Source organism: Lutzomyia longipalpis, chromosome 2 (assembly GCF_024334085.1).
Source record: "Lutzomyia longipalpis isolate SR_M1_2022 chromosome 2, ASM2433408v1".
Classification (NCBI taxonomy): Eukaryota; Metazoa; Arthropoda; class Insecta; order Diptera; family Psychodidae; genus Lutzomyia; species Lutzomyia longipalpis.
In genome coordinates, this window is record NC_074708.1 from 4,588,632 (window position 1) to 4,614,931 (window position 26,300).

At 36.9% G+C, this 26,300-nt stretch overlaps 5 protein-coding genes across 11 annotated transcripts in view; 3 read left to right on the forward strand and 2 right to left on the reverse strand.

The window, feature by feature from the left end:
- The window catches only part of LOC129788711 (mucin-5AC), a 1,053,002-nt gene that overhangs the window by 156,320 nt on the left and 870,382 nt on the right, over window positions 1-26,300 (forward strand). The gene's annotated exons all lie outside the window — the stretch shown is intronic.
- Window positions 111-8,159, forward strand: LOC129788720 (proteoglycan 4-like). Of its 3 annotated transcripts, none has more exons than XM_055825026.1 (5): window positions 111-248; window positions 1,465-3,181; window positions 3,248-3,573; window positions 3,639-3,912; window positions 4,730-4,981. In XM_055825026.1, exons 2-5 carry the CDS (start codon window positions 1,534-1,536, stop codon window positions 4,849-4,851), a joined length of 2,370 nt encoding a protein of 789 aa, XP_055681001.1. In that variant the 5' UTR covers window positions 111-248; window positions 1,465-1,533; the 3' UTR covers window positions 4,852-4,981. The 3 variants fall into 3 exon arrangements, with proteins under 3 accessions (XP_055681001.1, XP_055680998.1, XP_055681000.1); XM_055825023.1 differs by lacking the exon at window positions 111-248 and adding an exon at window positions 279-953 and having other exon boundaries at window positions 4,730-8,159; XM_055825025.1 differs by lacking the exon at window positions 111-248 and adding an exon at window positions 279-936 and having other exon boundaries at window positions 4,730-8,159.
- LOC129788744 (pleiotropic regulator 1) lies at window positions 9,268-10,834 on the reverse strand. Its single transcript, XM_055825064.1, has 2 exons — window positions 10,668-10,834; window positions 9,268-10,595 (listed from the first exon to the last, which is right to left on the reverse strand). The coding sequence occupies exons 1-2, from the start codon at window positions 10,784-10,786 to the stop codon at window positions 9,344-9,346; spliced, it is 1,371 nt and encodes a 456-aa protein (XP_055681039.1). The 5' UTR covers window positions 10,787-10,834; the 3' UTR covers window positions 9,268-9,343.
- Window positions 10,909-11,595, reverse strand: LOC129788797 (uncharacterized). The gene is made up of 2 exons (XM_055825136.1): window positions 11,497-11,595; window positions 10,909-11,413 (listed from the first exon to the last, which is right to left on the reverse strand). Exon 2 carries the CDS (start codon window positions 11,378-11,380, stop codon window positions 10,994-10,996), a length of 387 nt encoding a protein of 128 aa, XP_055681111.1. The 5' UTR covers window positions 11,381-11,413; window positions 11,497-11,595; the 3' UTR covers window positions 10,909-10,993.
- The window catches only part of LOC129788716 (histone deacetylase 4), a 51,534-nt gene continuing 37,283 nt past the window's right edge, over window positions 12,050-26,300 (forward strand). For 4 of the 5 annotated variants that reach the window (XR_008750384.1, XM_055825005.1, XM_055825011.1 and 1 more), the window contains exons 1-2: window positions 12,050-12,281; window positions 12,901-12,984. Coding sequence is in view for 4 of the 5 variants with exons in the window: in XM_055825005.1 (XP_055680980.1) it covers window positions 12,951-12,984 (34 nt within the window). In the remaining variant the exon portion in view is untranslated. Of the gene's footprint in view, window positions 12,315-12,900; window positions 12,985-26,300 lie in introns of all 5 variants that reach the window. The other variant, XM_055825006.1, reaches the window with a different exon arrangement.

A 26,300-nucleotide genomic window follows, 5' to 3' on the forward strand; every position in this document is an offset into this window, starting at 1 on the left:
TACACGTGGCTTGATGCAGAGCGAGAAGGGAGATTAATGCTTCGCAAATGGGGAATTTGGTGTTTCATTCGCATTTCCCAGCGTAAAGTGAAACATTGATGTTTCACAACGCAATTTGTTTTAATGGGTGTCGAACTTCAATTCGAAGAGAAGGCTTCCCCGTATTTGTGTGATTTTTCCGTGAAAATTCTGCAAAAAATGGCATTTTTGTAATTGAGCACATCGTCGGAGTGTCCTCATAAGTGATTGTGAGTGTTTGACCGGCGGGAAATGGGAGTTTTGTCAGTGAAAATGGAATTGGAGCAAATTTTACCCATCCCCACCATTTTTTTATTTTCTTTTTATTTTCGTCACACTTATCGATAAGTTGTCGATAGGTTGAGGCGAGAAAAAAAAGCAACATAAATCTTTTTTTATGTAAACAAAAACTTTTTCTTCCGCGTTTCCTGGCAAAGCTTCCGGTTAAGTGGGAGGGGGTGTTGCGGGGAGGATTCAGAGGGTTTAACCCTTTAAGGACCATGGGGTCATACGCTGACTCAAAGGCTCGATTTTAAAAATGTTTCATTTTGTAGAGTTATTTTATGAATATTGAGTCCAAATTAGTACAAAACTATGTCTTTACAATCCCTGATCATATGTCGGGATTACTGGGAATGACAGAGTGGATTCGTTGGCTAGGCGAGGTGCCTCTGAGCTGTGTGAAGAGCGAATCGCTTATAGTAGGGAGGATCTTTTCCTCTCTATTAACAGGATAGGTCTAGAGAGATGGCAAGACCAATGGGTAAATGAAAGCAGAAGCAGACTTGTCTTTTCAATTCTACCGGAATGCAGGAGAAACCCATGGTTTCTAAGGTTGGAGAATGTTGGTAAAGAAAAAATATACTTTATCAACAGGATCATAAGCAACAATTTCAGGCTTAATGCCCATTTGGCCAGGTTTAGTATAGTGGAGAGTATGTTATGTGATGTTTGTAATTTATATGAAGATGTTGATCATGTGCTGTTTATTTGTCCTAAGTATGTTAGTGGGAGAGAGGAGCTTGTTATTGCGTGTAGTGAAATCTGTGATAGTCCTTTTTCTAGGGACATTGTGGCACTATCCATTGAACAAAGAAGATTGGGACCGCTGATGGGAATCGCAGATTTCCTGAAACGGAACAGAATCTTCCTATGAGGCTACCGGTGTGCCTTAAGACTGCAGTCCAGTAGTTCCCTTTGACTACAGACTTTCTAATTCGAGTAGGAGGGTGGCAAAAAAAAATCCCTGATCATTTTATGACCACAAAAGGACATTCCCAAGGACTCACAGGATCAGAAAGGACGAAAAACCGAAAATTTTTGAGTTGGGATTTTTTGCCAAAAATGTCTTATTTGAGCTCAAAGGAACCCCCAAAAATTATTTTAAGTTCAATCAGCTCGCTAGATTGATCGCGAACCTGAGAGGGTTTGTTTTTCCTATTGCAGGAATTGTGAAAAGTGCAGCTGAACGCGAGAAAGGGAAGAAAAGTTTGGAAGGAAGAAGAAGGAAATAATATGAGTTACAACCCGAAACCACTGCCGGATGGACAACCAGTGGGGCAGAATCCCCCAGCGGTGCAACCACCAGTGTCACAGTCCGCGAAATCCGTGCAACCAACAGCAGCTCAACTCACACAGGCTGCCAATAATCTGCACGTTCTCTCAGCGGCGCATTTGCAGCAGCAAATGGCATCTTTTCAATCGCAGGCTCTTTTGTATCAGCAGCAGCAAATGCAACAGGCTGTGAGTAGCTCCTCAGCGGAACCCCTTGCACTGACGCGTGTTGTAGCCGAAGCTGCTAAGCAGGCGAATGGGAATGTTTCGGTTGCGCCGCAAGTAGCGGTGGCTCATGGGAATCCCACAGCAGCTCATCAACTCCACACAACATCCCTCAAGTTGACCTATCAGATGCAACATAAGACATCCGCGCCGCAGATGCAGCATAAACCCCCAACGGCTGTGCCGCAGCAACATAAATTGGCAACAACAACACCAGCACATATGGCGTCGCAGCCGACGAGTATTCAACATCACACGGCTTCCGTGGCGACGGCAACGCAGGCACAGGTGCAGCATACACCGGCTGGGCAGCAGCAGCAGCAACCTGTGGTGAGTCAACAGAAGGTACCTTCACCACAAAAAGCAGCTCCGCCACCGCAAACACGTGCCCCCGTGGCTGTAGCCACCACAACGGCTGCTCAGAGCCAACTGCAGGCAAATAACAACGTCCCGAAGGCTCCATCCCCCCAGCAGGTGCCAACGACACCACCAAAAGCCGCCCCAGTACCCGGACAAGCTCCCAAATTGGCCACAGTGGTGACACCGTCGAAGACAACCATGAAACTGGCAACAGTAACAACACCGCGTATCAAACAAACAGCCCGGAAGAATCAAGCAGCCCTCACGAGGCCACAGAGTAACTTTGCAGCAGCTGCTGAGGCTGCTGCTGCCACAAGTCGATCTTCCGCCGTTGCAACGAGTACGGCGGCAGAACCCAAAGCCACAGTGACAAAGGTACAGCCCCCAACACCTCCAGCTACGGAGAAGGAGACAAAGGAAACGAAGGAGGCAAAGGAAAAACCCAAGGAGGCACCACCGGTAAAGGAGCAGCAGCCGGTGAAGAAGGAAAAGGCAAAGGTATCATCAACAAAATCCCAGAGTGAATCCAGCCAAGATACCACCGATGGGAGCTCAACGGGTATCAAACGCAGCCGTACGCGTACTGTGCCGTACCAGAGTCCCCTTCCGGAATTTGATTTACTCTCAAAACTCTCATACGCCGAGAGTGGATCGAGTGGCAGTAAGAATAGCGACGACAAACTCGTGTTGTTCTACAAGAATGAATTCATGGCGGTACGCAATGCCGATGGGGGCTTTTTCCTCTGTCAAACACAGCAGAATGTGTACAAATCCTCACCACGTATACGTATTCAGTGGCTGTCTGAGGAGAAGCACGATTCGAAGATGTACATTCCGGATTTCTATGACACCACCGATCTCGAGTGTGTCCTCACGAGTGTTGAGCTGAAGAAGAAGGCAAAGAAGTTGTATGAATTGCCAGCGAAGGAACTCGAGAGGATACGAAATATCCTCAAGAAGGCCATTGATGTGGAGAAGGGAATCCTACCGCGTCCGGATGTCACTGAAGAGAATCCCGATGGATGTGAGTTTAGCTTTTTATTTCTCTTTTAATTTGTTTTTATTTGAAGAGTCTTCTCTTTCTTTCCAGTGGATTTGTCGCTGTACAAGGACGAGTCGCAACTGGAGAAGGGTTCCGGGAAGAAGCGACGTGCAAGTGGATCCCCAAAGCGCACCAAGAGGACCAAAGTTGACGAAGAAACTCCCAAAAGGGTGTCGTCGCGTACAAAAGCATCACCACGGAAGAATTTCGCTGAATCTGATATTGAAGAGTCAGATTTTGAGGATGAATTGCCCATCAAGAAAGCCACACCAGCAGCACGGGGTCGTCCACCGGCGGCTAAAGCATCTCCCGGACCTGTTGTGACCACAAAACAGACAGCAGTGAAGAAAACTCCAACTGCATCACCCACAAAGGTACAAAGTCTTTTTTTTTCTCAATGCTTTAAAGGAGATTCGAAAAGAATAATTGATTTTGACAGGCTCCAGCAAAGAGTAAAACAACTCCAGCCAAAAGTTCAGCAGCAACAACGGAGGTTGTTGTGGCGGAAACAACAAAGACACGCGGGAGGAAGAGAAAAATTGAACCAATTGACCCATTAGCCCTGCCACCGGCGAAAAAGACACCCGTCCAGGTGACTCCGGACACACCAGCAGCAGCAGCAACAACGGGGGGTGCCAAAGGAGTTGCAGCAAAGAAAACACAACAGGTTGCAGCTACTCAGCAGAGTACAAAGAAGCCACTACTGGGGAAAAGTGAGTAAAAGAGAAGATTTTTCTTTCTTGACTTTTAATACAAAAAAAATGTAATAAAAAGTTTTATTCTCACAAAAATCGATTAGATTCGGTTAGAGGAAGAGTTTTAGAATCTTTAATAATTTAGGCAAAGAATTAACATTTTTAGAATGTTTTGAAGTCAGACTGAGAAAATTTCAAAGAATTTCTATGCATTTGCGTTAACCCTTTTGCGTTTTTTGGATCATACGTAGACCCAAACGTGAAATATTTTATTTTTCAAAATTTTCATGAAAATAATTTATTTTTCAATTAGAAATGCATTAAATTTACACAGAAAAGGGTAAAAGATGTTTTTTTTTTTTGAGAATGAAAAGCAAACGAAGAAGAAGCAGAATTTGCATAATGTCAAAGTAGAGCTCCCTGATTGGTTAAAAAATTCGGCCAAAACATTTCCATTGGCTACTTCATTTGCTAATGAGAGTGGAGCCACAGTGCAAGGCTAATTTGAACAAAGGAGTCAATTCTGATAAAAAATCCTTAATTTTTCTTTTCGTACAATTTGAGATTTGCAAGATTTTTGGTATTCTGTGAAAAATCAAAGTTTTGACAGTTCCGTATTATAAAAGAAAAAAAAGTATTTTTCATAATAATTTAGGGAAATTTCTAAATGATTAAAAAAAAAAGAAATCGTTGTAAAAACGGAAGGCAATAAAACGATTCAAAAATAAAATAAACTGTCAAAATCTTTAAACAAATTTTTAGTTCATTGAAACGAAAAGATTTTTGACGAAATCGGTCTCAAATTATTTGTTTTTCCACTTTTTTTTTTAAATAGAACCCGAAGCAACGCAGGAAGTTGCCAAGAAGCCAAGTACACCGGCAAAAACACCGCCAAAGGCCAAGGTTGCAGGTAATAAGGAAGCAGCAGGTGGTAGAATGACACGAGGCAGAAAGTAGGTCATTAAAAACATTTTTAATTATTTTATTTTTAATTTTTTTTTATAATATTAATTTTAATTTACAATATACAGACAAAAATCTCAATAAAAAAAATTCCTTTTGAGAAGGAAAATTTTTAAACAATAAATCACTTTTTTTAAAAGAAAAAAATATATCTGATTGGAATGTTTTGGATGAGAGAAGAGGGTGAAAAAAAAATGGTACAAAAGGGCATTTTGCAAAAGAAAAAAATGAAGGGAAGAAATAAAAATCAAACAATTGGTGAGAAAATTTCACCTAAAGCGCAATCAAAGGGATTTTTCCGGAAAGAAGATAATTTTAAATTTTTTAAAAAGTCATAACTTTTTACGTAAAAATGCAGGACTTCTCTTTTTTTTAAAAAAATTAATCAATGGGTCCTAATCAGCGACCAAGAAATCCTTGAAATTTGTATTGAAATTTCAACGATTTTGAAGATTTCTTGGTACCAGAATAGGATCCAATATTAAGGACATTTGTTTGAATTTTTTCATTTTAAATGCAAAAGTAACTCGCAAATTTTGTAAGAAAATTTCTTTTAAAAATTCATCTTAACGAATGGGAATGATAACAAAGAGATGCTGTAGTTTATTTGCTAAACCTAAAATTTAGTAGATGAGTTCATAATTCCTGTATGTACCTCACAAAATTAACAAAAGGAAAATAAAAATATTTCGACAAAAATTGATCAAAAAGAAATCGAATAAAAATATCCGGGAAAATCGGGTGCAATTATATTGACAAAAGGATAGGAAGTTTAGGAGAAAATTAAACTGTCGTAAGGTAGATAATAATTCTATGTAGAAGAGAAAATAAAATATCGCGTGTGTATCACTAAAAAAAATCACCACACAAAAGAAAATAACTCTTCAAGGAAAAGAATTATTAAAAAAAAAGAACGAGAAGAGATAAAATTGCAATATTAAAAAAAAAACAATTTAATGTTTTATGTGAAAAGAAAAATGTATTTACTTTGACAAACAAAAATCTATTTCACAAATTAATTTTATTATTATATATGGTACCATATTTTTTATTTTTTTTTTTCAAAATATTTGTGTAGTTTTTTTTTGTTTATTTTTGTCTCAAAAGAAAAAAAACTAGATAAGCACGAATGGAAGAATTTTTAGCGTGTAATTTGAAAAGAAAAGAAGAGAGTAGTGAGAAAATTTCATAAGAATCATTTAAAGGAAAAAAAAACTTTTGTGAAGGTTTAAAAAAATATATAAATTAAATTTTAGCTGTTTAATCTTATATATCCTTTGAGCCACAACACCCATAAAGAAAAATTAAAAAATATATTTAAACATTTTTTTCTTTAGCTAAATAGTTTCCGTTTTATGCATCACATTACACACCCACACGTGGTTATTGAGTATAAAATGGTAATAAAAAAAAAGAAAGATTAGAGGATAGAAAGCAAAAGAATTACTAAATAAAGTAAAAAAAAAAACATGTAGAATTGACGAAGAGAAAAATTGTAGGTTTCTCAGAGTAAAAAAAAGTAAATTAATGGAAAAAAAACCTTGATAATATATTAAAATATAAGTGAACTAATTCGTAGATTAATAATTAAACACAAAATCACACAAAAAACACACACAAATCCCAATAATTTATTTCACACTGCGAGCTAAAAAATTTTTGGAGAAGAGATACTGAGAAGGAATTAAAAAAATTGAATTTCTAATGAATTTCTCAACCTTCAGCAGATCTAGAGCCATCTAGAACTAAGATCTTTCAATGTCCCTTAATTTATGGTTAAAAAAAAATGCTAATTTAATATTTGATAATAAGAAATCAATGAAATTATTGATTCTCATTACAATACTGAATAAATTCATTGAACAAAGATTTTTCCTTTTCTAATAATTGTTTTTTTTAGTATTCTGTAACGAAGAACTTCAAGATTTGATAGTTCTAAAAATTTAGTATACTTTTAGATCGATTAGTTAGAACAACTTCGAAGGCTTGAACAAGGTTTTTTTAAAAAATCTTTTTAAGAATTGATTTTTTTTTGGAAAAAATCATTTACCAAATTAATTGGTCAAGAGCTTCAGAGATTTTTTGAGTTTGAAGGCATTTTCATTTAAAAAAAAAAAGAGATTTTTCACAAAAAAAAAAATTAAAATGGGTATATCTCCGGCTGTGGTTTACCAATTTTCAAAAGTTTACTAATATTGGAAAGGTACATTTCTCCCCTTTCCAAAACTGGTAAATTTTTGAAAATCGGTCCACTCGTTAATTTATGGCAGCCATTTTGGTAAACCTAGGTAGAAGATATTTTTTTCAACATTTCACAAATTTTCACTTTGACCTCTTGCATCTCGTCCGCTAGTGCACCGATTTTGATGAATAAAGTATCGTTGGAAAGGTAATTTAACTCCCTTTCTAAATCTGGTAAATTTTTGAAAATCGGTCAAGCGGTTCAGTCGTGGCAGTCATTCTAGTGAATCATAGTGAAAAAATACACTTTTGATTATATCTCGGTCTGTGGTTGATCGATTTGAACAAACCCGAATTCAAATGGTAGCTAATCATGCCCTCTGACTTTAAAAAAAATCATCCCGATCCGTCACGTGGTTGTAGTGTATATTTTTTTATAAAAATCTGTTTTTTTTTTTTTGATTTTTTCTCTCTTCAATCTTTTATAATCTTCTAAAAGCGAAACTGCCAATGAAAATGCAAGAATTTGCGTATCAGCCAATCAGAAAGCTCTATGCTTTAGTACACATACTTCTTCTTCTTAATTTACATGTCAATTGTAGATTTTGAATAGAGAAAAAAAACTTCTCAGGATCTCCAAATCTTCTAAATTTTTTGCTCAGTGTTTCAAATAATAATAAAAAAATATATTTAAAAAAAAATGCTTCAATGAGTTCTTTCTCGTTGATCTCACTTTATTTAATAATTAATTATAAATAGTACATGTTTTTTGGATATAAAAAAATGCCGCTGGCACGACAAAAAGGACATTTTGAAGGAGTTTTAGATAAATACAAAAAAAAAGTATATTTAGCAAAAAATAAAACAGAAAATACACGGAAAGAGCTTTGATGATAAAATTACATTTTAAAAGAAAATATTTAGGACAAAAATTTTGGGATGAAGCTCTTTCACCTGAAATGATTTAAAGAAACAAACAAAAAAAAATCACTAATCTCGTTATTTCGGATTAAAAGGTAATTAATGAAAGGAATTAAACAAACAAAAAAAATGAATGAGGTTTATGTAAGATTTATTTTCTCTCTCTGTCTGTGAGAAAGAATAAAGGAAGCGAGAGAAATAATTAAAAGAGATTTTTATTTTATTTTAGCTGTGTTTCTTTCAGACACAGCTTTTGTGTACCGAGCAAAATCGAAAATCGTCAGATCGGGCTCAAAGTTGGGATGAGCACGAATCCCCACATTCCAAAAAACGTATGCGCCAAAAATTTTTTTCCGGCCGGCCGGCCGTCCGTCTGGAACCTTTTGCTAAATTACAAGAGAACGGTAATAGATAGAGACTTGCGGTAAACGGCAAAGTTTAAAAGTCGACTGGAAGACGTCAGATTATGACGTCAAATTTTACCCCCCACCCCCGCGTCCGCCATTTTGAATAACCTCAAAATTTTGTTTTGGCTATATCTCAGCCCCTGTGATATCTAAAAATCTGAAATTTTGATATGTTGTAGGGGCCATCAAGACCTTTCCAACGATATCTCATTTTCGAAAATCGGTCAAGCCATTTAGTCAATATGGCCGCCACAATTTTTCATCGAAAATCGACCATAACTCGAAAACGGCTTGACCGATTTTGATCAACCCGGGATCAAATGAAAGATCTCAACAAACCCTACAACTCTCTAGAACATCCGAAGTTTCAAAAGTGACCGCTAGGGGGCCAAAAATCAAAAACAAAATTTTCGATTAGTTTTCGATTAATATCTCGAAAACGGCGACGTAAATTTTTTTCATTTTTTGATATGTTATAGCTAACTATATTATCTAGCTCCATGCCAAAAATGAAAAAAATCTATGGATCCGTTCTCGAGATATAGCCTTCCAAAGTTGGCATGTCATATCTCGGGTTCTACAAGTCCGATTTCGATCAATTCAAGCACAAATGAAAGGTTTCGTGAAACCCTACAAATGTCTAAAACATTGCAACTTCGAGAAATGACAGCAAGAGGCGCTAAAATCAAAAACAAAGTTTTCGAAAATTTCGAACTCGAATTTTTCGAAAATGGCGACATAAATTTTTTTCTTTTTTCGATATGTTATAGCTGACTATCCGTTCTCGAGATATGGCCTTCCAAACATTTCTTAGGGTATGACTTTTCAACTTTTCCCGACTTTGCGCGTATTTAAACTAATTCGCGTTCTAGTTTGCTCTCACAAAATTGGTACACTGAAAGAAACACAGCTCTCGTAAGCTTGGTCAGCTTACCCGTACATTTTATTCTTGTTTCAGAATCTTCGGGGTTTTTGTTTTAGAACTTTCGTCGTTTTATTATGTCCGGACGCCAGTTGATGGGATGCGTGTCTTCGGTGGCTTCATCATCCTCCCGGTAGATTTTGATGGTTTTATCGGCTTCGGCAGTGATGAGACGTGAGCCGGATTGATCGAAACTCATGGCAAAGATGCCAGCTTCGCTGTCCATTGAGCCGGGTTGAACGGGTGCTTGGGCACGTTGGAAGTTGTAGCCGGTGCGCCAATCCCAGAAGTGGAGGGTCCCATTGTCGCCGCCGGACACGAGAACACCTTCCGGATTGACGGCCATGCAGTTCACGATGGCACTGTGTCCGGAGAGGTTTTGAATGAAATTCCCTTCAGGGCAGCGCCACTGCTTAATGTTGTCACTCGATGCGGATGCAAACATGTACAGTGAGGGATGAATGACGAGATTCCGGACGCTCTTCTTGTGATTCGTGAGTGTGCACACACTCTTCCCGGCCGCCAAGTCCCACAGGCGGATTGTGGAGTCGTGACTTCCGGTGATTATTTGGGGATTTGCCGTTTGAGCCACAACGCTGGCCACGGTGTTTGTGTGCCCTGTGAGGGTGTGAATGTTGGCCTTTGTACGCATATCCCAGATGCGTGCTGTTGAATCACGTCCAGCTGTTGCCAGGATGTCAATTGTGGGATGAAGTGCCATCGTGTAGACGGCTGAGAGGTGCCCATGATAGTGCCGGATGACTTTATTGTACTCCAAATCCCAGCACTTAACCTGACGATCTTCCCCGCAGCTGAAGAGATAAGGGTGGCGAGAGCTTACAGCTAACCCACGCACAGTGCTCACGTGGCCAGTTAGGGAGAGTTTTAGCTTCCCACTGGCTAAATCCCAGATCTTTATGACACGATCTGCAGCTCCAGTTGCAAACCATTCATTTCCCGGCTCCACAGCAACACAGCGCACCCACCCAAGATGTCCCGAAATGACACGATAGAGCTTCCACGGTGGATGCCATTTGGGCTTGGGGATTGAGGGTGCTTTCTTGGGGATAAGCTGCATTTGTCCACCAGCTGGTTGGGAGAATGGTGTATTCTGACTAACAGGCACAAGGGCAGAGCTCTGGGAATTCGCCGAAGGGGCTGCTGTGATGGCCAGAGGTTCTTCCGGATGGCTCTGATGACCTCCCCCACGTTCACTGTGATTCACCTTCTGTGCCTTGACCGTTTGCACACGATCAAATACCAATCCATAGCCATCTCGTGCCTTAACGGCTTTCCGCAGTTTTTCCCTGCAAAAATCATCAAATTCACCGGAAATTACCCCAAAAAGCCACCAAAGTGAGGTTATGTTGCACACTTACGCAGTGTCGTCTTTGAGCATCGGCAGATAAGCCTGATTTGCCAGGAACATATCATGGGTGCGCTTCAGGGAGCGAAACACGAGGGTGTGGACAGAGTGTTTCTGCACTTCTTCACTCATTTTTTGCCGCAATAATTGAAGAAAACCCAAAAAAAAGAATAGGAAAAACAAAAGTTTGTTTACACTTTCGGGTGAATTTCGAAACGTCTATCCGCCCATTACCGAAAAAAACATCCGGAAGGTAAATAAAAAAATAATTTTTATAACGCAATAATGTTGAATAGAGTTGAGAATTTGAGAGAAATATTAAATTATAATTAGGCTTTGCTAGACATTGATAACGCTCCGCTCAACAGAAAAGTCGTAGTCGTCCTTTTGGTGATTCCTCGAGAAAACTTCCAGGAAGTCGTACAGCATGATTTTGGTCACTTCCGTCTTGTCGGAGGTGCAAAGTTGATCGGAGAACTTGAATGGGACCCCCTGGAGGGCATTGTAGGGCTGCTGAGGGGCCACTGTGGGTGGAGGAAAGGAACCCGGAAGTCCCGCGTATGGAGGAGCCATTCCGGGGCCAATTGATGGGTAAATTCCTGGTTGCTGTGGCTGCTGGGGCTTTGGGTCAACCATGACAAATTCATCCTGCTTAGCTGGTGAGGGATTTGCAGGGGGAATTGGTTCTTCCGGACTCTGTTTTTTGCTCTTGAAGAAGGAAAACATCTCGATGATCTTTCTTATAAGGAGGAATTGATTCTGAAAAAAACAAAAGTTGCGCGTGAGTCACTCTGATTACTGATAGAGAACACTATTGTGGGTGTAGAAGAGCTTCAAAGAACCTTTGAAAAATGTAGAGAGGAAATGAATTGTTGGAAACAATAAAGAAAATATCGAAATTCTTTTTTTCTTTGCTGAAGTTTTTACAAAATTAATTTTTGAAGAGTTATTATTTTCGATTTTTAACGGTAATACACTGTGAGAGTAAAACTGAGGAGGTTGTTAGCCTCAATCTGGGCTACTTTGATACACAGAGAAAAAAGTTCTGAAAAAATAAAGATTTTTTAGAAAGAATTTTTATTGTTTTCCTTGTTTTTACATTTTTATGCTTCAAGATCTCATCAAAATGCTGGAAAAACAAAAAAATAGTTCAATTCTGATAAGAATAGTAAGAATAGAATTTTAATTTTTTATAGAACTTTTTCAGATATAAAAAATCTCTTTATAAGGATTTTTTCAGCGGGAAATCACATAGAAAACAAATCATAATGCAGAAATGAATTTTCCCTGATTTTTCTGGGATTTTCCAGAACAAAATAGAGATTTTCATTCAAGAGGAAAACTTCAGTGTGTCTCAACGGAAACTTTTCGAAAAATGTAAACTGAGGGAGATGTCAAATGCGGACAAAGTTCAAGTTGGTGGAAAGAAAAATGTCTTGCTTTTTGGTGTTGAAAATGTAAAGAAAATTCAAGGAATTCGCGGTGAAATTGTGCAAAGGAGGTGCTCAAATAGTTTGTGATTACAGATAAGACACGCATATTGTGTGGGTTTGTGCATAAAAGGTTGTTTTGTGCTGTGGCAGGGTGTGCAGGTTTTTCTTCATCAAGCAAAATATTTTTGCTTCAGGTGGGTTGTTCCACACACAAATTCCATCCAAGTGTAAATATTGCGTTTAATTTTTCACACACACACGTTAATTTTCCTCTTGTGAGTTTTCTTTCACATCCTCCGGGATGCCTGCAGCCCTCCCCTAAAAAAAGGAGAGACCTTCAAAAGATCCTTCAGGTTTTTCCGCCCTTCCCCGGATTTCCCAGAAAACATCTTCCCAGAAATTCTGTTGCTGTGGGAGCTTTCCATATACTCCCCTTGAGCAAAGAAAAAAAACCCCTCTAATCTGGATTTCCCCAGAAAAATCATCCACCTTCCAGGAAAACCCTCCAGGCAAAAACATCTACTACACCCTTCTCCACCCAAAAATCCTCCAACTCCTCACTTGAAAAGAATTCTCATTAAATGATACATTTGGGGCGCCTCTGGGGGGGGGGAGATTCTTCTCTCACTCAGACTCATTTCTCAAGAAGGTTGTGCGTGCATTCCAGGAAAAGAAGCATTGAAGTGACAAGAAGGTCACCGTCAATTTGCTTCTTTTTCCCAGAAGGCGGGAGAAGCACGATGAGAACAGGAAGCTCTGGATGCTCGCTGGATGCATTGTGGGCAAAGAAGTAATCAGAGTTTTCTCTTGCAGCACAAGCTTGGCATTTGAATACCATCCATGAGAAGAAGAATTGAGTATCAATGACGAGCCCAGAGAGACGCTTACCGCCACACGGTGAGTTTTTTCATTGATTTTATTAATCCTTTGGTTCCTTCATAATAAAATAAAGGAGTCTCTTCACTTTAGTTCGTGGTAAAGTCTCATTAAAACCTACAAATCAAATAAAGAATAATAATCTTGCTGAAAGTTACGAAATATTAAAGAAAAGTCTGAGACTATTCATTTACCCTTTAAGGTTTTTTGGGTCATACGCTGACCCAAACGTGAAACATTTTATTTTTTCAATTATTTATGAATGTAATTGTTTTTCCATGTTACAAATGCATCAAATTCACGCATAAGGGGTCAAAGAAGACGTTCTGAGTGAGAAAAGTCCTCTAAAAAAATTCATAGAATAAAAATCGCGATAAAAGAGCGCATGTTTCAATGTTTTTATGTTTCACGTTGGACGTTAAAGGGTTAAGAAAAATTAGTAGAAAAAAATAATTTAAAAAAATACTCCTACATCTTAACTCATTGATCTTTAAAACGTTGAAGCATTGAAGCATATGCGTGTTGGTTATCTCTTGAAGAACCATCTGATTTGAATTTTAAACACTCTAATATCATCGCTAAAGTGTCTTAATTTGCTGAATTTATGTAAAACATAAAAAATAATAATTTTATCCTGGGACGTCATGATCAAAAATCAATATTTCAATGTTTTATACTGGAACTGAAAATATTTCATCTTGAAGCATATGCTTTATGCCTATAAAGGGAAAACAAGGCATAGGGCGTGGTTTAAATTTATTGGTTTATGTAGTAGAAAATCGTAAAACCTTTTTTTTTTTACTTTTTACTACAACGTTTTGTTTTTCTGTTGTCTATCTTTAATGAGAAAATAAAATCAAATCACAAACAACCGTGCATAGACTCCTTCATGAATAATAAAGCTAAAAAAATGATAAACCGAAACTAAAGAGCCTATGGAAATTATTGAAATACATTAAAAAGTAATTTATCAACATTTTGTAAGAAGTTAATTCGTTCAATAAACAATTAAATTTAATTTATTTAATAAAGTTAATCATATTATGGGCTAGAGAGAGAGCACTCTGCGAAATTCACACATTCTCTCCTGAAACATTCCACGACGACCCATTTTATTGATTTACGCAGCATTCGTTTTTTTTCCTGTACATAAGTACACATATACAGTCCCAGAAATATTGATGGATTTTTCCCAGAGAAAGTGGATGAGGGTAAAAATTAAGGGGGAAATTTTCATGGTCACGAAAGCCTCCCCCATCATTGGGGGAGTTTTGTTGGCAGAGACACACACACTGTATACACAGCAGAGATTTTCGTCAAGTGCTGTGCTCTTCTTTTTACATCGAAGGACCCCCTCGCGAGTGGTGGGTACACCCTGCCCCTCTCAATAGGGGGAGAAGGGGAACAATTGAGGCTTACACGAAAAATCCTAATAAATTCCTCGGCAAACGGCAAAAGGAATTCCGGTTGTTCGTAAATCACAATAAATTATTCCTTGTGTTGACTGTGTGTTTGTGTTTTGGCGTTCTTGGAAAAGAAAAACCCCTTTCCCGGCTTTTTCCTCATACCCCCCCCCCTTCACAACTTTTTCTCGCGCTCTCATTGTTGAATTTTAAATTGCAAAACTAAAATGGTCAAGTTCATTTCCTTGCCTTGCACACAACCTCAATGGAAGAGGCTCACGAAGAAAAAAAAATCTTTCATAATTTTTTTTTTGGGAAATTCCATGAAAAGCGTAATGAAAATAAGCTGTGGGGAGCTTTAAAGCAATGTAATTTGCAGAAAAAAAATCTTCTGCTCTTTTGAAAGGATGCCAAAAAATGCGTAAGACGTCAAAAGACGTTTTTCCAACAATTTTTTTTCACCCATTTAGATTTTCCTTTGCAAGGTGATTTTTTATGTTAATATTTTTGCACTAAAATACAACACGACAACCAGCACACGTCTCCCCCGAGCTTGTGGTTATGAATTAAGGGGATCATTATGAAGAATTTTTCATGTAAATCCACAAAAAAATGAGACTTTTTTATGAGCTCACGAAAATGTCTCTCAAATATTTTTTTTTCTAATTTACATTTAATATCTTTCCTCATTTTATCATTATATTTGTCAGTTAAATGTGAGAGATTTATTTCTTTTAATTTTGCAGAGATTTTTTTTGAATGTCTGTGTTTTGTTTACAAACTAAATTTTTGAGAGTCAAAAATCGGAAAATTCCTTGAATTAAAAAAATAATTTGTGTCAGAAAAAAACTTTTTTGAACAGGAAAATATTTCTTGTAAAGACAATCAAAGAGGTAAAACATTAATGAAACATATGCGTCATTGTTTCAATAGATACATTGTTTACTTTGAAATCAATAAAAGATCGTTAATTGAAGCACAAGCAAAGATATTCTTTTACTTTGATCAATTAAGAAAATTCCGAAAAGATTTTCTAAATATGAAAAAAAGAGAAAAATCATGAATCAATTTTTTTTAAATATATTTTACTTTAACCCTTTAAGGTTTTTTTGGTCATACGCTGACCCAAACGTGAAACATTTTATTTTTTCAATTATTAATGAATGTAATTGTTTTTCCATGTTACAAATGCATCAAATTCACGCATAAGGGGTCAAAGAAGACGTTCTGAGTGAGAAAAGTCCTCTAAAAAAAATCATAGAATAAAAATCGCGATAAAAGAGCGCATGTTTCAATGTTTTTATGTTTCACGTTGGACGTTAAAGGGTTTTAAAATGCTCGAAGTATATGTTTCAGTGCTTTTATTGAAAACTGTTTACTTTAAAAATAAGTAAGATAAAAAAGATTATCGGCTTTTGTAATTTTTGTGCACAACTTTCCCCAATTTTCTTATTCTTTATTTCTGATCATAACAAAAGTTGAAAAATCTTTCAAGCTTCTATTAAATGTCTTTATTATTCGAGATATTTCATTGGTTTGTGTTTATTTTCCAGAAAATCATGAAAATGAATAATTTCCTCCTCTTAGTAAATTATTAAATTATTTACTTCTTCATTAATTTCAAGTCAAGGATAATAGAAAATTGTATTGAATAGAGACTTAAATTGAAGCGTAATTAATATTTTAATTAGGTACGTACACACATACGGGGTATTTGAGATTATAATTTCTCCAGTATGTATTGTAAAATGTTTTGTTGGGAAGTAGCTAAAAACCACCCCTATTTCACCTATTTCTCAAAGAACATACGAAGAACACTTAAGGAGAGATTTCAAACAATTTCTTATTCTTCAATTTCCCCGAAAAAAAAAGAAATGTCATCGATTGCAAATAAAGTCGTCTTATCAAAAGGTATTATCATGAAGAGAACGAGAGAGAGAGTTTTCTTTCTTTTTTGTCAAGTGAGATGAAATACAATGAAAAAAAAAATCCCCGGGAAATCCTCCAAACGGTGATGTTGAGCTAAAATTAGATGGATTTTCCATGATGACACGTGATGTACCCATGCGGGGGATGTGGCGTCAACAATGGGGCTCATCTTGAGGGTGTCTCGTCGAGAGGCATCCACCACCCGGTAGGAGCTCGTCTCTGGATTGTACGTACCTACTACATACTTATATGCGAATAAAATTGGATGGGCGGGTGCGGTGTGGATTTTCAACACGGATATTGTGTTGTATGGATGAATCTCTCTTCTGCCCCGTCTATCCGCGTTCTAACTTACCGCGTGGTACGAGGAGGATTTGGGTGTGAGAGGAGACCTTGAGAAATTCTGTACATAATGGCGCCTTTGCCTGTGTGTTGCCGAGAGATGGAGGGAAAAGCCAGCCAAAAGAGAAAATACTTTGAGATATAATGTGTTGTGTATTAGTTTGCCGCATCTAAAAATACCCACAAATCGATGAACGGAAGAGTCGTGGATGCGGAGGAAAAGCGGAGCATGTGGCAGAGGGAAAATAAATTGGGCACTATGTACATTTAGAGGTTCTCCCCATCCACCACCCCCACACATCCAGAAGAAAAGTATATACAACAGGGAGGAAAAAAAGGTACCACGAAATTATTGTTCTATTGCTTTTGTGTATTTTCTCTCGTTCTCTTTCACTTTGTTCTTTTTGGAAAATTATCGAATTTCCAGAGGGAGGAAAATACATACACAATACAACAACAAAAAATTCTCTCAATTATTCCCCTCGCGTATTAAACAGAAAAAAAACACTTGCCATCATTCCCAGCGACAATATATGGTCAGTTTGAAAAATTTATCAATGCCACGCATTGATAAATCGTTAATTTGTCAATTTTCCTCATTTTTCCTAACAAAACTTTTATACAAGATGGGAAGGCAATCACCCTTAAAAAAAAAGCCCTAACACTCAAAATCATTTGGCCTTGATTTTGAAGTTTATCAATAATTTTCTATTGCTTTTTCTGGCTCTCCTGTTGATTTTAGAGCAAATCTGAATGGATTTTTGGGTCATCCCGTACCCGCAGGTTCGTCGATGAGCCTGATCGATATGTACTAAAGGGAAGTTTCAAATACAAAAATTAGGAATTTTCAATTTTTTCCTTGAAGTTTCGACATATTTTTGGCTAAAATCAGTTTTTCGCATTTTCTGGCTCTCCTGTTGATTTTAGAGCAAATCTGAATGGATTTTTGGGTCATCCCGTACCCGCAGGTTCGTCGATGAGCCTGATCGATATGTACCAAAGGGAAGTTTCAAATACAAAAATTAAGAATTTTCAATTTTTTCCTTGAAGTTTTTCACATATTTTTGGCTAAAATCAGTTTTTCGCATTTTCTGGCTCTCCTGTTGATTTTAGAGCAAATCTGAATGGATTTTTGGGTCATCCCGTACCCGCAGGTTCGTCGATGAGCCTGATCGATATGTACTAAAGGGAAGTTTCAAATACAAAAATTAAGAATTTTCAATTTTTTCCTTGAAGTTTCCACATATTTTTGGCTAAAATCAGTTTTTCGCATTTTCTGGCTCTCCTGTTGATTTTAGAGCAAATCTGAATGGATTTTTGGGTCATCCCGTACCCGCAGGTTCGTCGATGAGCCTGATCGATATGTACTAAAGGGAAGTTTCAAATACAAAAATTAAGAATTTTCAATTTTTTCCTTGAAGTTTCCACATATTTTTGGCTAAAATCAGTTTTTCGCATTTTCTGACTCTCCTGTTGATTTTAGAGCAAATCTGAATGGATTTTTGGGTCATCCCGTACCCGCAGGTTCGTCGATGAGCCTGATCGATATGTACCAAAGGGAAGTTTCAAATACAAAAATTAAGAATTTTCAATTTTTTCCTTGAAGTTTCCACATATTTTTGGCTAAAATCAGTTTTTCGCATTTTCTGACTCTCCTGTTGATTTTAGAGCAAATCTGAATGGATTTTTGGGTCATCCCGTACCCGCAGGTTCGTCGATGAGCCTGATCGATATGTACCAAAGGGAAGTTTCAAATACAAAAATTAAGAATTTTCAATTTTTTCCTTGAAGTTTCCACATATTTTTGGCTAAAATCAGTTTTTCGCATTTTCTGGCTCTCCTGTTGATTTTAGAGCAAATCTGAATGGATTTTTGGGTCATCCCGTACCCGCAGGTTCGTCGATGAGCCTGATCGATATGTACTAAAGGGAAGTTTCAAATACAAAAATTAGGAATTTTCAATTTTTTCCTTGAAGTTTCCACATATTTTTGGCTAAAATCAGTTTTTTGCATTTTCTGGCTCTCCTGTTGATTTTAGAGCAAATCTGAATGGATTTTTGGGTCATCCCGTACCCGCAGGTTCGTCGATGAGCCTGATCGATATGTACTAAAGGGAAGTTTCAAATACAAAAATTAGGAATTTTCAATTTTTTCCTTGAAGTTTCCACATATTTTTGGCTAAAATCAGTTTTTTGCATTTTCTGGCTCTCCTGTTGATTTTAGAGAAAATATGAATGGATTTTTGGGTACCCGCAGGTTCGTCGATGAGCCTGATCGATATGTACTAAAGGGAAGTTTCAAATACAAAAATTAGGAATTTTCAATTTTTTCCTTGAAGTTTCCACATATTTTTGGCTAAAATCAGTTTTTTGCATTTTCTGGCTCTCCTGTTGATTTTAGAGCAAATCTGAATGGATTTTTGGGTCATCCCGTACCCACAGGTTCGTCGATGAGCCTGATCGATATGTACTAAAGGGAAGTTTCAAATACAAAAATTAGGAATTTTCAATTTTTTCCTTGAAGTTTCCACATATTTTTGGCTAAAATCAGTTTTTTGCATTTTCTGGCTCTCCTGTTGATTTTAGAGCAAATCTGAATGGATTTTTGGGTCATCCCGTACCCGCAGGTTCGTCGATGAGCCTGATCAATATATACTAAGGTTAAAGTTCGGGTGTTGAAAATAAGAATCATCGATTTTTCCTTGGAAATATTTTACAAAAAAAAACAATTTTAAAATGAAATAGGGGTGTGGTTTATTATTGAACAAATCTTCTTAGAGCTTTCTCTACATTTTCATTAAACAATATATTTTATTTCAATCATATAAGAGTTCTATTATGTACTTGACCTTTCACATTTAGCATGAGAATTGAGGGTGAAAGAAAGAAAAGAGATTTTCACATTCCTGCCATAAGGCTGCTTGCAAAATGAATGTCACCCAGCAGAGGAAAAAATGGTCAAGAATTTTCGTGGAAATATTCTCTTCAAGTATTATTATTATTTGTAAAGCATGAAAATAGGGTTGGAAAAGTATATTGAAAGAGTTTGTGTGAAAATTCATGTGCGTTGGGAAAATTAGTGGCAATTCATGGTACGTTTTATGTATTAGGTATGTGTGTATGTGTATGTAGGTACATAAAGAAAACTCCTGCACACACATCGTGTGAGATTTCCATGTTGATGATGATATTTTGGGTTTTTAGGTGGCGGGAAATGGTAGGAAAAGTATAAACAACACCCACTTGTCTCCCCCTCTCCCCCCCCCCTTCGCTTTTCCTCACATCAGCCCCCCAATGTGCTCCACGTGGGCCTTCCGAAGAGAATATCAAGTTATTTTACCCAAGCGATGGAGCGAGAGAAGGGTATTTTATTATCCATCAACATAAAATTGTCTTAAATACATTACATATAGTATATAACAAAGTGGGGATGAGGTATAGTGGGCGGGGTGAGGTACAAAAAAGATGTTGAGCAGAGATATTGGGGATTTTCTCTGTAAATTACTCGCTTCTGGTGAGACGGATGAAATGTTCTGTGTGATGTTTTCACTTGTCTTTCCCGAATTCCAGCAAGGACACAGCTATGGGGGTTACACAGACAGAGGAATGAGATGGGTCGGAGGTACGGGCGAGGGGAGGGTGTTATAAAGTACACAACAGGAAGTTCACGTGGAGAGTGCGGAGCGGAGGGGGAGGCATGGGAGACAAGGGTCGGGGGTGCTGTGTGTTTGATGACATTGACAAAAGGACATCAAGGGAATGTCTTTCAATGTCAAAGAGGGAGCAAAGCAACAAAATATAATCTTTTTTTCTCTTCCTCTTTCACGGTGTCCTTTCCCACCCCCTGCCCTTCTGAGCAACATTCTTCCAACTTGAGTAAATAATTTATTTCTCTTATTTTTCAATATAGCGCACATTTTTCGCCATATTGACGAAGTAATATCCCACCTATCCCACCCAAGAAGAGCCTGGGGAGGGAAAATGTTTGCGGGATTATTTTCTCTCTCATGCGGGGAGGGGGGTGGAGGGTAAAAGATGAGATTGCCATCAATTTCTTCGTCAGCCTTCCTATCCATCTTACCTCCTCACTCACAGGGCAATTTGTCTTTGCTTGGTTTTGGGTAAAATTGAAACACAATATATACCTAACCCGATGGCATTTATGGGAGAGAAATAGAGAATGAGGAGAGATAGGGTTGGAAAATGTAATTTATTCCAACAATTGACACACATAGCGAAGTGTCCGCGTGTAGTTATCATGAAGGTTACAAAAAGTAAGAAAAAAAAATCTCATTTCCATCATCTTATCAATAATCGCGTGAAAGAAAGATGCCACTTACCTTGAAACATATTTTTGGGTGGCGATTGATTAAGTGATTCTCCGTGATACTTTCGACACAATAAAGTATCCACGACGGCGGCAATGACTCTAATCTGTGAGTTGTTGAGATTATAGATAAAAGATTACAAGATGAAAAGATTTTTTTGTGTTTCGATTTTGCATCTTGTAGAAAGGAAAACGATAACAGTGGAGACGCCGGGTCATTTTACTCTAATATTTTGAAATTTTTATAATCACAAAAAAATATTAGATAAAATGATAAGAAAAATTAATACAGAATTCTGAAACTTTGTTCAGCCGGAAGCTTTGGAAAGCTAATATTTTAATCCAATTTAGATAATAAAATGCACGAAACGAAGACTTTTCGTTGAACACAAAATTTGAAGTCAACCAACAACGTAAAATTTGCCTTTATAATTCGTTTTTATCGAGAACTAAATGCAGAATTTTGTTGAGATTAATTTTATTTATCTTTTGCTATCTTTTCGGCCCATTTTGGATATTTTTCATGACAACCAAATACCCAAAGAAGCCAATAATTAATCATCACAATAATCTTCCGGAAAGTTATCAGATACTTTCAATTTTTCTTACTCATATAAGAGAGTTTTTTATCCCTTTTCCTATTTTTTTCGAAACATGTTTACTTCGGTCATAAAGGGTTAAATAAAAAAATCAAATATTTTTAAAATAAAAATTAATCATCTTCGGAAATAAAACGAGATGAAAATTGTATTTTCTGCAGAAAAGCATAAAATATGTATTTTTAAGAGAAATATAGAGCATACATAACCTTAAATATGTATGAGATATCAAGTGGACTCTATGGCCAATTTAGGCATTTCAACTATTTTACTTTAATAATGAAATAGAAAATTAATACAAAACTAGTTCTACTTATTCTATTAGTTGGTGTTCCACTTCGTGGCCAACACCAAGTATTGTAATCGTCGGATTTTCCGACCACCTCAGATTGGGCTCAAACTTGGTATGAGCACGTTTCAGACAATCTACATTCCAAAACTGGTGGTGGAAAATTTTTGATCCGGCCGGCCTGCCGGCCTGCCGGCCCGCCGGCCTGCCGTCCGGTGGTCAACATTTTGCATTATATCTCGAGAACGGTAACAGATAGAAACTTCGGGTTTGCAATTTTCTATAGAAATGTGGGTGTAAAATTTCATTTTTTCGCATTTTCAAAATCCAAGATGGCCGCCGTCCGCCATTTTGAACTACCATCAACCACTTCCCTTATAGCTAGAGGTCTGAAATTTTAGTATGTTGTAGAGCTCAGTGAGACATTTTTATCGATAATTCATACTTGAAAATCGGTCAAGCGGTTTAGCAAATATGGCGGCCCAAAGCAAAAAGTGTTTTTTCGATATAACTCGAGAACGGCTTAACCGATTTTGACCAACTTAGGTTCAAATGAAAGGATTTAAGAAGCCCTACAACTGTCTAGAACATTCCAAGTTCCAAAAACATCCGCAAGAGGCGCTAAAAACAAAAACAAAAATCGCCTAACTTTAAGGGGCAATATCTCCGAACATCTGTTATAGATTTCCTTTAAATTTTGATATGTTGTAGCCTGACTAATAATCTTGCACCAGTCCGAAAATGAAGAAAATCTATGTCGCCGTTTAGAAGATATGGCCATTTGAAAAATTCTTGAATTTGAAAAGTTCTAAGAGCCATATCTCTTGAACGGTCTGTCCGATTTTGCTCAATTTGGTATCAAATTAAAGGTTTTGCAATTCCCTACAACTTTCTAGAACATTAGAACCCTGTAAAACCATTCTTTTAGGGCAAAAAATGCCAAAAACTGATTCAGTAAAACAAATAGCCGCCATTTTGTGTTCTAGAGGTCACCTTGAAATGTATCGAAATATATGTCAGATTATAGTTTATTTCAAGACCTTTCCAAAACTGGTCAATAAATTTCTGTAGGTCTGATAGAACCAGAGATATGACCATTTTTATCCATCAAATTGCTGAATTTCACAAAAAAAATCAACTTTGCCTACTAATTCTGCTCACAAATCGCACTACAACGCATAAACAAACTTCTACACGTTGTGGGACACCAACTCTTATAACTGGACGCGTTATGATTGACTTTTTATTTTGATTACAGTAAAAAAATCCTTCCTCTTCACCTCTTTTTCTTTCAAAACTTAAAAAAAGAATCTCCAAAAATTTTATCTTAAATCTACAAATTTCTTTTTCCTTCCAACTCTGCCCACGAACTTTTTCACGCGCGTGTGAATATTAAAATTTTGGAAGATGAAGAAAAAGAATCTTCTGACCGTTAATTGAATTTAGATCTTGTGCCTTTGGGGGGAATAAAGCAGATTCTTTCTTTGCATATCATTTTTTTTATTCATCAGTAATGTGCCTCGTGGAGGTAATTTGTGGGTGTGACGGGGATATGTGTTTACGTGGAATACTAAATTGCGCGTGGATCTGTTTGATTGGAATATTATTTATATTCTGTGTTAAGGGACAAAAAGAGTTTTTTATTTGATTTGAAATTTCATTTGAGGGGTGGGGAGTTTATTGGGGACGTGAAAGTGATCTCCTTCGAGTCTTAAAGATCCTCCATCTCAATGCGTTGTTGGGGAATTTTATATTAATGGGATATGGGATGGTTTTATATACAATATATTGTTGTGTATATATCAATTTATAATTAACCACATCAAGAGAGGAGGAAGAACAGAGCATGAGTGAGTGGTTATAATTTTGAAGAGTGTGTGTACATAAACTGTGGCATACCCGTGAAGTGAGGGTGTGGAGAAGGAATTTTTATTATAGATTCTTCATCGTCTATTTCTGATACACTTTGCATAATTGTAGAGGCAGCAGGGATGTAGCAGAAGGGGGGAGTGGTGGGTAACGAGGGGGTGGCTCATCATCGGTGTGGGTGGATTTCTGATTCTATTATCTGATACTTGGGATGCAAAGTGTTGAAATTCAATTGAGTTAGTCGACGCTTCGGAGCTGGGTTGTTAAGGGGTGGAAGATGACAAATATGCTGCTGCTGTTGCTGCTATAATAGGGCACTCTGGGGGGGTGGCTTTCTCTTGTGCTTGTGGTAGATTCCACCACCACCCTGTAGTAAATATAGAAACCATCCCTAATGTGGTTGAAGTGATGTTTTTTTTTTCTGCAGAGCGTTAGAAATGATATCGCGTATAAAATGTAATTTATTCTAACATGAAACTAACACACACTAAACTTAATCTTCCCGTTGGCAATTTGGTGTAGACAGTTTATTTCTCTATGCGATTGAAAATGAAGGGAGGAAAAATTCTCAATAATTACAGAGAGTTTTTTCTTAGCTATTTATAGCATTTTCAAAATATATACACAAAAATTCTCCACGTTTTGTGGTGTAAGAAAAATTTATTTTTACATTCCCAAAATGAGAGGGATAGAAAAAGATGCTGGCTTTTTTTTCTTCCTGAAGTTTATTTATAAGTTTTAGCTTGGGAGGATGTGAGAAAAAAAATAGAGATTAAAAAAAAATCAGAGATGATTTTTCAGGGGGAAATTTTCCCTCAAAGCTGGAAAATGAGGACGAGGAAGAATTTATTTTGGGGTGTGGTGTTGTTTATTTTATTATTTTGCAACAAAAAAGGATTTCTCCATCATGAGCCAAGAAAGTTTAAATGCAATTTGTGGCATAAAATTATCACTTTTTGGCTCAATGACAACTCTCCCTTTTTGTGGCACATTGTTAACCCTTTCGGGGTGAATGATTGAGGAAATATAGGCACAGATTAAGGTAGAAAAGCTTTAAAAGTACTAAATCCAACACTGAAGAGTACTAAATCAGAGCCTGAAAAGTACTAAATTTAGGACTGACGAGTACTAAATCCCAGTCTGAAAGGTACTAAATTCAAGCTTTGAAAATAATAAATTGAAGCTTTGAAAGTACTAAATTCAACCATTAAAAAGTACTAAATTCAAATCCAAAAAGTACTAAATTCAAGTGTAAACAGTACCTACTAATTTTGTTCCGGAAAAAGTTTTTCAAAAAGAAATATTCAGACAATTCCCCAAAAAAATCAAAAAATATTCGACAGATAAATATCCCTGGCGCTTTATACAAAGAAGGGTTAGCAATTTTTTTTCCTTTTGCGCCAAGGAAAATGCATTTCTCCTTTTCATACGTATGTACATTCATACCTACATATGTATGTTCGGAAAATGTCTTTTTCCGAGGGTAATTGCATACATACAGCTCTTGAATTTCTATTCACTCGACTTTTCATCATGTTTTTCCTCTCTCACATTTTTCCCACCAATCCCACCCAACTTTTCTTCTCACTCTCTTTCTCATCGAGTGTAAATAAATCAACCTGAAAATAGAACAGAGTAGTTTTAAATTTAGAACACAAAGACGAATTGAATAAAATGAGACGTGAGTGAGAGAGGCACACAAGTTTGTTTGAAAAGGCAAGAGCGCACACACTGTACTACATGTGTTGTGTGTATTTTAAGGCATATATAGAGGAGAATTATATGTTGTTAAAAAAAAAAGGATAAAATGAGTGAGATAAAAACGTTTCGTTCCTCCTAGGAGTTAATTTAGTTAGAGATGTTCTGCTGGTACACACTGGCGGACCAATTTGGAAGCAAGATGAAAAAAAAGGAAAAAAGAAGCAAAGAGGCATAAATTTCCCAAGTTGTAGTTTCTATTTTCAGCTACATATGCATGAGCATTACATATATATTTATACACGGAGGATTCTAAAACCAAATGCGAGAATTTTCTTGTACAAATCTCCTCACTGGTGTTCTTGGTAACCTGTTTTGCTGCCTTTTGCATGATGATGTTTTGTTCCTTTAAGAACACATGTCAGTATTTATGAAGTGGATTCTATATTGAGAAGTTATTAATGGTTCGTTTTTTTTTCATCTCACTCACATTTTCTTCTCTGTTGGATATATATGTACGTAGTATGTATGTGCCTTCTATACTTCAAGTCTCTCGAAAGAATTTTTATTCATTGGATGTTATACTCCTTGGGTTGTACACAGTACATGTTATATTTGTGAGGAGGTTGTGGATGAGCACGATAGAAGCTAATTTCAGTGCGGTGGGGAAAGCAAATGGGTGGAAGATACAAGAAGAAAAAAAAAAAAAGAAAGCAAAATGCTGGCTGGCACTATGTGAGGGGTGAAAGGCGAAGGCAGGAGAAGGAATGTCTGTTTAAATAATCAAGTCCCAAAAATAGTCTTTCTGTGGCGTGTTTATTTTTTTGAACATTTCTAAAATTAGATTTTTATGTTAGGCTTATAACATATTTATATTCATGC